Here is a 14,747-nt window from a genome sequence, read left to right as displayed (position 1 = left end):
AACATTTTTTCATCGTTCATTGATGTTAAAAAACAATCAGTTTGCAATAGAAATAAGGTATTTAGTAATGTTTTTCCTTCATTGTCTAGCTATGACATTGAAATTTTTTCTTGGGGGTGAAAATTGACACTCCCTGTTTTTCTCTTGCAAAGCACAATTCCTGTCTCATCTTCAAACAATAGAGTATATGGACTTGACTGGCATAACCAATACACCGCACAATGTGCTCACAACACCTAATGTATGTTTTATCCTTTCAATGCCAGAATAATTTTGATTTAGCAACTCTTTTGCTAAAAGAAAGTTTGATCACTCAGACCATGACATTTCGAATATACGACATCTAGATTTCGCTAATTTGTTAGTTTGATTACTTTGACTTAGTGTTGTTCAAGACACTCTCTGAATGGCGCAAAGTTGAGTCCTTGGAAAAGGCTCATTACTCACATTCTCTCAGCTTACTCAGGTAGAAAACGAGTACTTGGCTGTTATCAGTGTTTGGAATAAGTCCGTTCATCTGAATTGGTATAAGAACATGCAAAGTTTGAAGTTGCATTGTTGTAAAATTTTGGTTCATTCAGAACTAGAAAGAGTCTAGTAAGATGTTTAAGAGATAGAATAGAACAGAATAGATGGTATCAACGTCGCTTTATTAGGCCGCTGGCCTCTCGCGGATTCTTTCCAATCACTGAATATCTTGTTCACAACTGATCTAATGCATTTCCCTACCTGATCTTGTAATCAGGGGCTAGCCTACATTGCACTTTCTGCACTTTCTCTACTGATCTTTTGATCATAGCTATTTTGGGTGGGAGGCACTTCTACACTATGCATATAACTTGACATCACAGCATCTAATCTATTCTTGAAAGCATTGACGCTTGTCGCTTCGATGACATTTGCTGGCAATGAGTTCCAACGTTCGATAACTCTTTGTGTAAAAAAAGAGATAAAAATACAATGGAAAAACCAAGGAATTGTGAAAACACATTATTGTGATTTTTATCCAAATTTTAATTAAACACAAAAATAAATGATTTCAGGTTATTGGCAGACAGCCAATAATCATTTTTTTTTATTCTCAGACATGTCTGAGAATAATCACAGCGTTTTTTTGTATCCTTTCGAATCTTGCTTTGCCAATTCCAAACATTGATAGGACAGCATGGCAACATATTTGAATTTTTTCCACATTGCCTTCAACCCGCATAACGTGGTACTGGTATGAGAATGTATGCAGATTTGCTTCCTGTTCATCTTTTCTTGGACGTCTCTACTTTATTTAGCTCACAGTAACTTGAGACGTGATCATGGCATCCTGCTCATCTTTCGTAGAAAGGCTATTGAAATGACTCAGTAATACCTCTCTTCTCTCAACACTAACAGTGTCAAAACATTTCAGAAGTTTACAGTTACAAGGTTCACTACCCAGGTGACTTGGAAGTCGCATTATTATTATTTTTGTTGTTGTAATTTTCACGTTTTCTTCTGTTTATTTTTTTTTTAGGGGTGTCCGTAACAACTGGATGCACACATGTGTCCGCTCTTTTGTTTACAAACATTAAAGTCATGTGACTAAATAGGCTCTGTTGATTGGCCACAGGGTAAATAACTCAATTAATAACAATGACATTCCTGGTTTTTCCATTGTAATAAACTGACATTCCCTGTTTTGCCATGACATATTTTTTTTTCAAACAAGAATATTAGCTGACTCTCCGTGTTTTTTCATTTCCTTTATTAATGAGAAGCTAGTATGTAATATAATCTCTCCACTGACACCAATATCTCAAAATTACAAAAAATTGACATTCCCTGTTTTTCCCTTGCACCCTTCATATATATATCAGGCCTGTAGATGTTTGGTGAAAAAATTGTCGGAACTTTTTGAACACGCAAAAATAGACACAACAGGACAGATATGACACGTCAATTGACTAGTCAAATCATGTCACTTTACCCTACTTATTTATAACGAGGTCCTTATTTTATGGTACCAAAAAAAAAAACCCAATTATTTGAGGTACAGGTCTGAGTTAGTTGTAAAATGAAAGGAAGAGAACGATTCCTACCCTTTTGAAGGATGTGTATCTTGTGCTTGACACGGGAAGCTGCGTATCTTCGCTCCTGTTTGTGTTAAATGTTTACGCTGACTCTTTTGTTTATTTGGATCAATTCTTATAGAAGAAGAAGAAGAAGAAGAAAGAAGAAGAAGAAAGAAGAAGAAGAAGAAGAAGAAGAAGAAGAAGAAAAAAAAGAAGAAGAAAGAAGAAGAAGAAAAAGAAGAAGAAGAAAGAAGAAGAAGAAGAAGAAGAAGAAGAAGAAGAAGAAGAAGAAGAAGAAGAAGAAAGAAGAAGAAGAAAGAAGAAGAAGAAGAAGAAGAAGAAGAAGAAGAAGAAGAAGAAGAAGAAGAAGAAGAAGAAGAAGAAGAAGAAGAAGAAGGAGAAGAAGAAGAAAAAGAGGAGGTGGTGGGTCGTGTGACAGCTTTCAAAGAAGAATATATATTTCGAAGAAAAATAATTATTTCGCATTATTTTTTTTCCGTCTCAAATCCGGACGGAACCAATAAAATATAGAGAAAAAGATATGAAAACCGGAGATATGCATGTGCGTCGGTAGCAAAATAGAGAGAAACCTTCCGGTCCGGTTCGACACACTTCTGTACGTACGTTATTTACTGACTAGGTGTGTGTGTGAAGGCGACTCGCACAAACTTCGCGACCTCTCTCTTGCTGGCTGTGGCACAGTAGCCAGGCAGTGAATACATCCACGTCTAGCGGAGCGTGTAGGTAGCATGATAATATTATAGACGGCAAAGTTTTGTTTTGTCTTTGATGTGACAAATAAAAAGTTTTTTTGTTTTGTTTTTTAAGGCGGCATTTGAAACGGAATAAAATCTGATTTTTTCGAGGAACGAAATAAAAGTCTTTTATTTTCTTTTTTATTGGTTCTGTTCTTTGACGTTACGAATTTTATTTTTACTATTATTTTTTTTGTTTAATATTAGCACTTATAGAGCAAAATCGTACTGTCAGAAACCCGACAATAGACGGACGATTTACAGGCCAGATATATATATATATATATATATATATATATTTATATATATATATATATATATTTATATATTATATATATATATATATATCCTTTCTTTTAAAAATATAGCATTGTGGAGAACATTGTGCTTATTTGAGTCAATAAAAAAAATGATACGGCGCACACCTCTACTGAAAGATTTGAAAATTAGAAATGTATTTTTTACAGATAGATAAACAGACAACTTGATTTCCTTTTATAATTTAAAGTCAGTTTGAAAGTTTGTTGAGTCACACCGATATCATAAAATACGTACCGACGACACTAACACTCTCAAATGCAACCAATTTTGTCACTGTAAAAAGTACGACAGGAAGAACAACCAAATGGATTTTGACCATTGTTTTGATTTTCAGCCGCCATTTTGATTTTAGTGAAGTATTGAAAGGTAGTGCAAAGCAGTCCGAGGGTCTTTTTTACTATTAGGGTTAGCTCGAGATCGAAGGATTTTTTTTCTATTAGGGTTAGTCATAAATCTTAGTAAAGGTGCTAGGATGTTTGTTTTTCCATAAGTTAAGTAAAGGGGAGACATTCCGAAAGCTCCTACATCCCCAGTATAATGTATTCACTTAATTCGTTCTTAGTGTCTTATTCGTCGTGTTTTGTTGATAAAGGGGAAATCAGAAACGTCCACAGTATGTCTTCGCCTATTAAATTGAAGCTTACAATTCAACACTTATCGTTATTTTTTCCTTCGACTTCGAGCTTCAAGCAGCAACATTTTCATTAATCAACGAGCAGCGCCAACGGAGGTCCATAAAAATGATGGATTTTTGTACACCTCCAGTGGAGGTGCATAAAAACGATGCCAAACGCCACCAAACATGATCACCAGAGTACTGTACTGTAAGGTAAGCTCTCGATATCAGGATCGTTTTTAAACTCTACTCACATCTGCTACTTCAGGTTTATTTTCGCAGTTGATTTTCTTACCACAACCTGTTTTCACACACAGACAACTATATGTTGCTGTGTCATGGGTCAGAGGCTATAGCGGCTTACACTTCATGTTGGGCCACACAGAAAAGTCAACAGAGGATGTACCAAGTTGCACAGACGTTGTTTACCAATCTGCCAACATTAAATGATGGTGGTTATAATATCGAAGGAAAATAGTTCCTTCCCCGCGAAATTGCGGGCTTTTTTACTAGTATATGTGTGTATATTATATATATATATATATATTATATATATATATATATATATATATATATATATATATATATATATATTCACTCACATATTTTTAAGCCGAAACGATTGTTTCCATGTCCATTTCATCAGTCGGCATTTATCATAATAATAATACCAGACAAATCATATCCAAACCCAACAATAACAAAAACAAAGACAACTGCAATTGCAGAAAGAAGGACGGCTGTCCTTTACAAGGAAACTGCGAAAAAATTGCCATAATCTACAAAGCCACCATAGCCACTGTTGTTTGTTTGTTTGTTTTTAAGGGTTTTACGGCGCTTGCAACACATTTTGGTTATATCAGGGCCAGTAAATAGGAAGAAAATGGGACAGTAAAAAGTTATAGAATTACAATTAAAGCACCCAAGAAAAAGTAAGACAAAGGGGAACTGAGAACAAAGTTTACCTGGCCATTGTCTATGTCTGAAAAATTTTAATATCGCCTAACAGGCGTCATGTCTCGTTCTACATGTTACGTGTTGCTGTTGGTCAGGGACCCCCTGTAAAGCACTCTTTGAGCACATTAAGTGGATATTGCGCTATATAAAAGCTCAATTTTTTTATTTTAAAAAAAAATTCAGTACACTGGTGGACGGAAAACACAGCTGTGTATTCAGTCCACTGGTGGACGGAAAGCACAGTTCCTTTGAAAAAATATCAGACACTAGTCTAGCTGACAATATAGAGACTGAAAATGAGTTGCAGAACGGAGTGACAGGGGAGTCGCATGAGAACTTGGGAGGACTTCTCTAGTTTCACAGCACTTTTATATTACTTAATCTATTATTAGACATTATTATTATGGACTTTCAATTAGTTGCAATATCCAAATGTCCAATAAATATTACTATTTAAGCTAAGTGGTGTAAATTTCTAATTTAAAAAACAATGAGCTGAAACGGTTGTGTCGGCTGAAACCATTATAACTTGCTATGTTTCCCCATCAGTTCGATATTGCAAATGATGGCAAACATCATGTTTCATCAGGTTAGAGTATCTTTAATTGGGGTTGAGGGGGATCCGAGGGGTTTCCCCCCTCCCCGTTAAAGTTAAATTTTTTTTAATGGGAGTGGCTATTCTCATCCTGGGTGAGAATAGAGGGAGTGGCACCTTCTTACTATTCTCACCCCTGTATAAACCAACAGGTAGTGTGTTAGCCTAGCCCCACCCCTCCTCACTACTCTCACCCCTGTAGGGTTAGCCTAACCAAAGTGAAATATGTTGGCCCTATGACCCCCAGTTTGAATTTATATGTAAATGCATAATAATGTATAAATATAGAATTAATAATTGATAGTAATAGCGACACTTTATATATTAATTTTATAAAATTGAGATAGATTATTCTTATGGCCTCTAGTCTATTTTACTCCAAAGAATAAACATCTATTTTTAACTGTCATCTAGTAATTGCACGAATTTTGCCATTTGAAATAATCTAAAATGACGTCTTTGCTAATTATGTGTCAACTTTCAGTAATATTTATTGATAAAGTAAGATGGTCGTAATGATTTTCTAAAAATAGCATTTCCCTCCCAGCCAGGACTCCGGCCAGGGCCAGAACAAAACCAAGTAATCTTATTCCAAGACAAAGACAGAAAGCATGTTGGAAAACAGGCATAAGGGGATAGAAGACACAGTATGTACCTCCCTGCCCACTTTGGGAGGTCAGGAACCCCACCCAGATTGCTAATGTATGTTGACCCTCCTTACATCCAATACCACTAAAAGCAATCACAAGAGAGAGAGAGAGAGAGAGAGAGAGAGAGAGAGAGAGAGAGAGAGAGAGAGAGAGAGAGAGGGAGAGAGAGAGGGGAGAGAGAGAGAGGGGAGAGAGAGAGAGAGAGAGAGAGAGAGAGAGAGAGAGAGAGAGAGAGAGAGAGAGAGACAGAGAGAGAGAGAGATTAGCTCCCATATATACAGATTGGGATGAGAATAGAGGTAGTGGCATCTTCTCGCTATTCTCACCCTACTTGTCCCCATCCCTACTCTCTACTCTCACCCAATCATCCCACAAGCAACCGAGGTGTTGGGCTTGGGGAAACCATAAATGTTTACCCCGTGCCCCATTAGGTTTATCTGACCACTGCATGCGCTTGCTACTCCCCACCTACCGCCCTGTTTTTAAACGTGTAAAACCAGTAAAGAAAAGTGTACAGATCTGGAACGGAAGTGTGTGTGAAGATTTGCGTGGTTGTTTTGAATGCACTGACTGGAAGGTTTTTATCGAATCATGTGATAGTGTGGATGAGCTGAATGACTGTGTGAGTGAGTATTTAAAATTCTGTGAACAGCTAGTGTCTTGTAAAAACGAAATAAAATATTATCCTAACAACAAGCGTTGGATAACAAAAGATCTAAAACTTTTATTGAACCAAGTGGAAACAAAAAAGATCTGAAAACAAAACAAAAAGAGATAAAGAGGGTAATATCTAGTTGTAGAGACAAGTACAAAAATAAAATTGAAAAATGCTTTTCTTCTGGGGATATACGGGACACGTGGCGGGGCTTAAAACTGCTGTTAACTATAATCCAAAGCCCACGATTATATCAGAAGATATCGAAATTGAAACTTTAAATAAATTTTATTCACGTTTTGACACAGCAAACAAATTTGATATTGAAAATGAAAAACATAAATTAGACAGGGCTTTGGAAGATGAAATGACTATTGAGGTCAGTGAAGAGGAAACGAGATTCGTATTTTCGAAACTAAACGAGAGGAAGGCTGCTGGGCCGGATGGATCATCAGTTTTCCCCCATTTATACACATATTTTTAACTGGTCCCTCCAATGCGTTTCGATCCCTGAAATTTGGAAAACTTCAAAAATTATTCCTGTTCCAAAAAAAGAAAAACTTGAAACTATGAACGATCTCAGACCTGTTGCACTGACTCAATAGTCATGAAATCTTTAGAAAAACTTGTTCTTGTTAAAATTAGGAATCAGTTTATGCCATTGAGTGATAGTCATCAATTTGCTTACAAACCAGGACGTGGCGTAGAGGATGCCATTTTGCTGTTTACAAACAACATCTACAGGCATCTAGATCATGCTAGGAGCTATTGCAGATTGCTTTTTGCAGATTTTTCTTCAGCGTTCAATACAATGCAACCTCAGTTGGTTGTTCAAAAATTGACTGAATTTAAACAAGTATATAATTGCTTGGGTGCTCGAATTTCTTACGGAGAGAGCACAGTATGTTCAATTAGGACAAAACAAATCTTCCTGTATAACTACAAATACTGGTGCTCCTCAAGGTTGTGTATTATCCCCTGTATTATTCACAATATACACGAATGACTGTAGAAGTCAAAACCGAGTGTACCTTTAATAAAGTTTGCAGATGACACCGCTCTTCAAGGCCTCATAACAAATGGCAACGAAGTGGCTTATAGGCAAGAAATTGATAGATTTGTGTCTTGGTGTGATGCCCACCACCTAGAGCTTAACATAAGCAAGACAAAGGAGCTAGTGATTGACTTTAGGAGAGTGAAGGAACCGATAGAACCGTTAAAATTAAAGGACCAATTCGTCCAGCGAGTTCCTCACTACAAATACCTTGGTGTAACGATTGATGACAGGCTCAAGTGGGATGAACACTTGAAAATAATTAGGCATAAGATGTGCAGACAGACGTACATATTTTTTATCAAAACTCTCTCAATTTAGAATAGATAAAACCCTCTGCACATTATTTTATAGAGCAGTAATAGAAAGTGTTTTGTCATTTTGTATAACAGCTTGGGGAGGCGATTGCTTAGCAGTGGAAAGGAACAAAATAAATTCAAATATTAAAAAATCCATTAAACGCTATATAAATGATGTTGACGATGTAGATCTTTTATACGAGAAATTTTGTATAAATAAAATAACTAAAATATTAAATGACCAGTATCATCCACTAAGACCATCAATTATTATGTCAGAAAGAAGTGGTCGCCCTTTCTCTATTTCAACGAAAACAGAGAGACACCGAAAATCTTTTCTGCCGTCCAGTATTAGGCTTTATAACAACAAGCAATAATCATTTTATATGATTATTTCTCATTTTTACTTTTTAAAAATATAAATATTAATTTATTAATTTATTTGTTTTGCAATCTTTTCAATTTTCAATTTATAGTGACAGTTTTAACTATTTTACAGTGTTGAAATTATTCATATTATAAAGCGCAGCTCTGGTTTATAGAGCTGCTCCTTTTTTTATATATACATCCTATTTCCATAATTATAACACGTCTGTACAAAAAATTTCCTTTTTGGGATGCAATAAAGTATTATTATTATTATTATTATTATTATTATTATTATTATTATTATTATTATTATTATTATTATTATTATTATTATTATTATTATTATTATGATACGAGATCAAAGAGAAAAAGCCGCTGGCACTTGGATGGTGGAATTTTTTAATTTTTTGGGGGGAGGGGGGGAATAATCAGTATGATACTCAGTATGGGAAGTACACATTCACATTTAGTATAGGTAATAGAGGACAAGGGATGTATATTGCTGTCCCTCCAGGAAAATGCCACGGCATCCACATAATATATGCGGCCGCATATTTTTGCCTTCCACATGTCTTTGTCACATATTTCGTCTTTTTTTTTTAATTGGCGTTTTGGCAACTTTTTAAAAACACCTGGTATATGATTTGTGGCTGATAACTAGCAGTAAAGAGGGGGGGGGGGGCGGACGACGCGCAAGCAAGGTGACGGAACGGTCGCTCAAAAATATGGCTGGTCCTGTTTTCGATCCTGAGCAATCAGTGATGGATCATGGGCGCGGCAGTATAAAAAAGTGGACAATTTTTTCTCCCTCGGATTTTCGCTTATTTGACTTCAGATTCTTGTTCAGCGTCAAATTACAATAGGTTTGATACCAAGGCCTATGTGTCTACTCCAAAAATTGTTGAAATTAGAATTACATTTTTATTAATTATATTTATTTTAAAATTCTGAGTTAGGGAGGGATTTACTTGGCACATGGGAAATGACTGACAGATGCCAAAGTACGGGATGACAGGTGTGAGTATTTATGCTATGCCTTTAGGTAAAATACAACAGCCGTCAACCGTCAGCCGTGTATAACATACCAACACACAAAACTGTGTGTAACAACAACAATAATAATGACGACAACGACGATAATAATAATAATAATGATAATAATAATAATAATAATAATAATAATAATAATAATAATAATACTAATAATAATAATAAATAATAATAATAATAAAAATAATAATAATAATAATAATAAATTTTATGAAATATGAAACTTGGCGATCTTGTAGATTTTTCAATTTTAAGTCTATTTCTATGGTCAAATATGCGTTATCTTGATAAATTTCTTGTATAGAAGGAATGAAATTGACGTCACCCATCTCTTTGTTATTGTTTTTTTATAATTAGTTCTCACTGAATTGTGTTAATAAGACTATAAACATTTCACATTACACATGGTTTCGTGTCTTGGTACATATATGACTGGTAGATGCTATGATTTTTTAAACTAAACGCAAAGCATCACTATTTGAAAGATATTGTTGTTGCTATTGAAAAAAATAACGACAGAGTGGTAAGAAAGGGAGATAGGGAGAGAGAGAGAGAGAGAGAGAGAGAGAGAGAGAGAGAGAGAGAGAGAGAGAGAGAGAAAGATAGAGAGAGAGAGAGAGAGAGAGAGAGAGAGAGAGAGAGAGAGAGAGAGAGAGAGAGATAGAGAGAGAGGAAATATATGAACAAGTTAAAATAAATGTAGGGAGAAATTGAGACAGCTAAGTCAACACAAAATAATAATATGCCCATTAAAGGAAAAGTCCCAATTCTTAGAATTGAACGAGTCCACTTCGCTTAACTGTGAAAGGGAATAGGATATTATTAGACAATAGACTGAATTCCTATTGTCTGTAAATTATTTTTAATGTTATTTCGCAATATGAAAAGTGGAAATAAACATATATTTATTTATTGTGTTTTCAAAATTTTTTTAATGTTTTTACTTAATTACGACATCCAGCTAATATCTTTGGTATTCTATCACCCCCTGGCATCAATGGGCTCGTCATGCCAAACAAATGCAGACCTGCCATTTTACAGACACAAAAAATCAGGACCAAGGTCTCAAAAAATCAAGACACAGGAAAAAAAATCAGGACGCTTGAAAATAAGGGACAAAACGTTACATTAATATTTTTTTTAAACACTCACCTGAGGACACCAAACTCACAGGTGTAGTGTCTTTATTCTGTGCAGTTATTGTCAACCACATTTGGCCAGAAGACTTGGTGATGGCACAAAGCCATAACAAGACTGCCCACGACTAATAAGAGTCATCTTGATCAGAATTATATCACTCTATTTAACAAGTGGTAAAATCTTAAATGTGGCCTGAGGCCATTTCAAGTATAAAATAAGCTTAAATGCATAATTCTATGCAAATCCTCAAAAAGTTATGAGAAAAATATAGGTGAAAACCGGCAACATATAAATAACTGAAATGATAACAAAAGTACTGTGATGTATCATTCAGAAAACACGGTCAACAATTGATGTATGACATGTTGTCATTTTCAACATCATTCATGCTTGAGAAAAAAAAATCAAAATATTACAACAAAAATCGTACTAAATCCTTTGGAATCGTATCCACATATTTGAGTCCAAAAATCGTACTAAAATACGATTAATCGTATCGGTTGGCAGGTCTGTCATTTGATTACCGCTAAAAAAAAAAAATTCTACCAATTTTTTTTTCTAACTAAAAAAATTCGGGTAAAAAGAAAAAGCGGGACGCAAGAGAGAAAAATCAGGAAATCGGGACAGCAGCAAATTTCGCATAAAAATCGGGATGGTCCTGATTAAATCGGTACAAACGGCAGGTCTGCAAATGTCTTGTGATGGCATAGCTTGTCGATGATGGCAAAAAGTACTTATGCTAGATGTCTAAAATTTTGAAATTATAGAGAATACATGTGAATGAATATATAGTTTTCGAAATATTGGAAACAGTCGCAAAAAGTGGGTGATTTCTACCGGTTCTAAAAATGGGAAAAACTGGTACGCTGGCATAATAGGATAGATTGACCTCTTCTCTAATTAATTGTATGCCAAGTTTAATTCATTTTTATCAAAGGGATTTCCCGTTATTGTTAATAGAAAACACCCATACCGCTCCCGCAACGGTCCCAAACAATAGGCCCGATCGGCAGGCCATTTCTGTGTCGGAGCATGTCACTCGATTGTGATTAGGGGTAATTTTTGTGACGAAAAGAACTTAATTATTAAGTTGCTTTATGCTGGAAACACTTCAGAGAGCATCATAATCTACCTTATGTGACAATATGCGAGGGAAAGAGAGAGAGAGAGAGAGAGAGAGAGAGAGAGAGAGAGAGAGAGAGAGAGAGAGAGAGAGAGAGAGAGAGAGAGAGAGAGAGAGAGAGAGAGAAAGATGACGATAATCTGTGAGAATAGCGAGAAAAATTCTAAATTATCCTATGTTCACCCTCCTTACGCCCAGGACCACTATAAGTAAGCAGTCGCCAGAGAGAGAGAGAGAAGGGGGGGGAGAGAGTGAGAGAGAGAGAGAGAGAGAGAGAGAGAGAGAGAGAGAGAGAGAGAGAGACTAACTCCCATATACAGATTTCGAACATTAACATGGTTCCCACATCCCAAGCCATCCAGTCTAAATTTTAAATGCAAGACATGTATCAGTATGTTCACCCTCCTTACATTAGGTACTTTGGTAAACGTCCATTTGGCCCTCCAGCAGGGAGCCGATAAATGGCCTAATGGCTGTGACCCGATTTTTTGGACTTTTGAGTGATGGGTCTCAGAAAAAGTTCCATAGATTTTTTGTTTATGGATGGATTTTAATGATTTATGTCTTATTTCTTCAGGAGAAATTACTCTATCGTTTGTGTAGTTTATTTTAAAATCAATGACAATTTAGTATAACTTTTGATTATGGATAAAATAGGGTATAATTTAGCTTTGGATAATTAAAAGATTAGAACTTGGTAAATCAAAATTTCATGCTGGCACGTTTATTTAACATCTTAACTTTGTTATAAAATTAAATTCAGGGCAAAGTTGTATACCGCATCCATGAAATTCGTTCCAGTAAAATCCTTACTCAAATCTTAGCGCCATTTTAGACCAGTTTTGAAATCCAGATGGTGGTTACTACCGGAAATGCAACAATTTTCAGGTCACAAAGTCCGTCAGTAAATAACAAAGGCAAATAGAAGACCATTTTTCAGCCTTTAAACTAACATAACTTTTTTTCTGCTTATCTGATTTTCACAATTTTGGTATCATTAGAATCGTGTTGAAAAGCACTTTAAAATGATATAGGTTTCATTGAGCTCAATCCAATTTGAATTTTTTACCAAAGTACCTACTTACATGCAGTACCACTATAAAAAGCAGTCACGAGAGAGATGATGATGATGATCAGGTGAGAATATTGAAAAGGGGGGAGGGGGGCTGAGCTAACCCTACCCGTTGGTTAATACAGGGGTGAGAATAGCGAGAAGGTGCCACTACCTCTATTCTCAGCCAGGATGAGAGGTCGAATGTTTTTCTATTCAATTCTCACCCAGGATTCTGATTCAGGCTATTCTCATACTCTTATTTCACAGATTCACATGAGGATGAGAAAAGAGGCAGCCATACAGATTTCCAACTCCAACATGATTCCCATATATCAAGCACCACGATAAATCTGCTGTTTGCTGATGATCTTTTGGTAAGACTCTTACCTTCTGACGATAGCCTGGAGAAGGGTTGAATCAGCTGAACAAAACTTAGGTTATTTTTCTGGCAGAGTAACTGGGCGTCAGAGCTGCAGAGCACTGCGATGTGCGGACTAAAGGTGCTTTGAATGAATTCTGTAGCGGTCTGCTTGCATTGAGACATTCTTGAAAGCCTTAAAAACGAACACGCTACAATAAATACACTACAATTCGAATTAATAAATTAAATTCAATAATCTAATTTCGTTTAGTTAGGGATAATTTGCCATCGCTCATAAAATAAATACATTGTCATGCGCCATGTTATTGACTACACCACTTCCGTTTCGGTGGAGGGCACAACCTCTTTTAACCTTTGACTCTAGTGACCTCATTGGGATCCTTGGGTCAAAAGGGAAGGAACTGTGTTTTCAGTACACCGGAAATAAAAATCGAGAGTCTTACCCTGGCTGCCAGATAGCCATTGGCCTGACCAATTTGGCCAAAATTGGCCACACGGAGAATAATGTTTCTATAATTGATTTAAAATTAACATTTATATCCATTTTTTAATTTTCCCTAGTCCGTTAGAATTTTTGTGATTATCAAAACCGATGAGTTTTCCAAGGAGATCAGAGTTTTAGTATTGTATGCTCGAGTAAGGTTCTATTTGGTCACTTTTCACATCGATCACTGGCCTCGAGCACGCCTGTGCCCCCCCCCCCCCCCCCCCCCCCCCCCCCCACAGACTATGGAGCAGACCACACAACAGCCACTTTTTAGTGGCTAATCGTCCCTGGTTGCAAACTATTGCATAACATAAAAAAGAAATGGCGGCGCTCGACCTCTAGTGTTCAGATTCTTTGAGTTCCCTATATGGCCATGTCAATCGTGTAGACATCCTTTGATGTCTGCAGTCGCCTTTTCGTTTTCTACGGTCACTCATGGCTAAACAGCCGTCAACAATGAACTGAACCATCGTTGAAACACTGGAGGACGCTCATGGCATAGTTGCGTCACAATCACCACGTTGCTGAATATATTATCCAGGCACGGTTGATAGGTAAAAAAGACAAATTATGTTCTAGTTACATTTGAAACAAACAAAGTATATCACTGATCTCGTCTCATTGAGATATAAACAATGATATAAAAATCAAGAAAATCGGCCGATAAATAAAAAAGTTGCTAAAAAAGCTAAAATAAACAAAAGCAATTTTTAAAATCAAATTTATTCGTAAAACAGTTGGTTTTCAACCGATTTTTTCTGAAATAAGGACCAATGTTCTTCTTTTTTCAAGCTGATTTCAACAATGTGACTTTCAAATTCCTCAGAATTATATTTTTTACTTTTAGATTTTAGCTTTTAGGCCTACTCAAAAAGGTGTTATATTCCTTGCGTAACAATAGCGTAATACATCGACGGTGAGATTCACAATTCTACACGAATGGACGGTGGCGGCATATCAAAGAGGTGTACCAAATTTATTTACCAACTACTTTTCTTAGTGCTAAAATTACAAAGTAATAATTTCGCGTCAGAAAAAATAACTCTCAAGTTCCTATCTCTTTAATACAATAAAATTGATACCACGAATGACAAAATCGCCCCACAAATAAGGGAGTTATAAATTATTCATAATTTTTTTTAAAAGTTATTAATATAAACCCGATCATTGGAGCCAAGTCTAAATGTACAAGTAA

At 35.9% G+C, this 14,747-nt stretch overlaps 1 protein-coding gene across 1 annotated transcript in view; it reads right to left on the bottom strand.

Annotated features, from left to right (window-relative positions):
• The window catches only part of LOC144977194 (trafficking protein particle complex subunit 8-like), a 170,296-nt gene extending 156,833 nt beyond the window's left edge, over positions 1-13,463 (bottom strand). The window contains exon 1 of the mRNA XM_078922133.1: positions 13,071-13,463. Within this exon, the coding sequence (XP_078778259.1) occupies positions 13,071-13,227 (157 nt within the window). The 5' untranslated portion in view covers positions 13,228-13,463. The remainder of the gene's footprint in view (positions 1-13,070) is intronic.
• Between the last annotated feature and the right edge of the window lie 1,284 nt (positions 13,464-14,747).

Source organism: Berghia stephanieae, chromosome 7 (genome assembly GCF_034508935.2).
Source record: "Berghia stephanieae isolate SIO BIC M18660-M18661 chromosome 7, UCSD_Bste_1.3, whole genome shotgun sequence".
In the NCBI taxonomy this organism is placed as follows: domain Eukaryota; kingdom Metazoa; phylum Mollusca; class Gastropoda; order Nudibranchia; family Aeolidiidae; genus Berghia; species Berghia stephanieae.
This window is presented reverse-complemented; position numbering and strand designations above follow the sequence as displayed.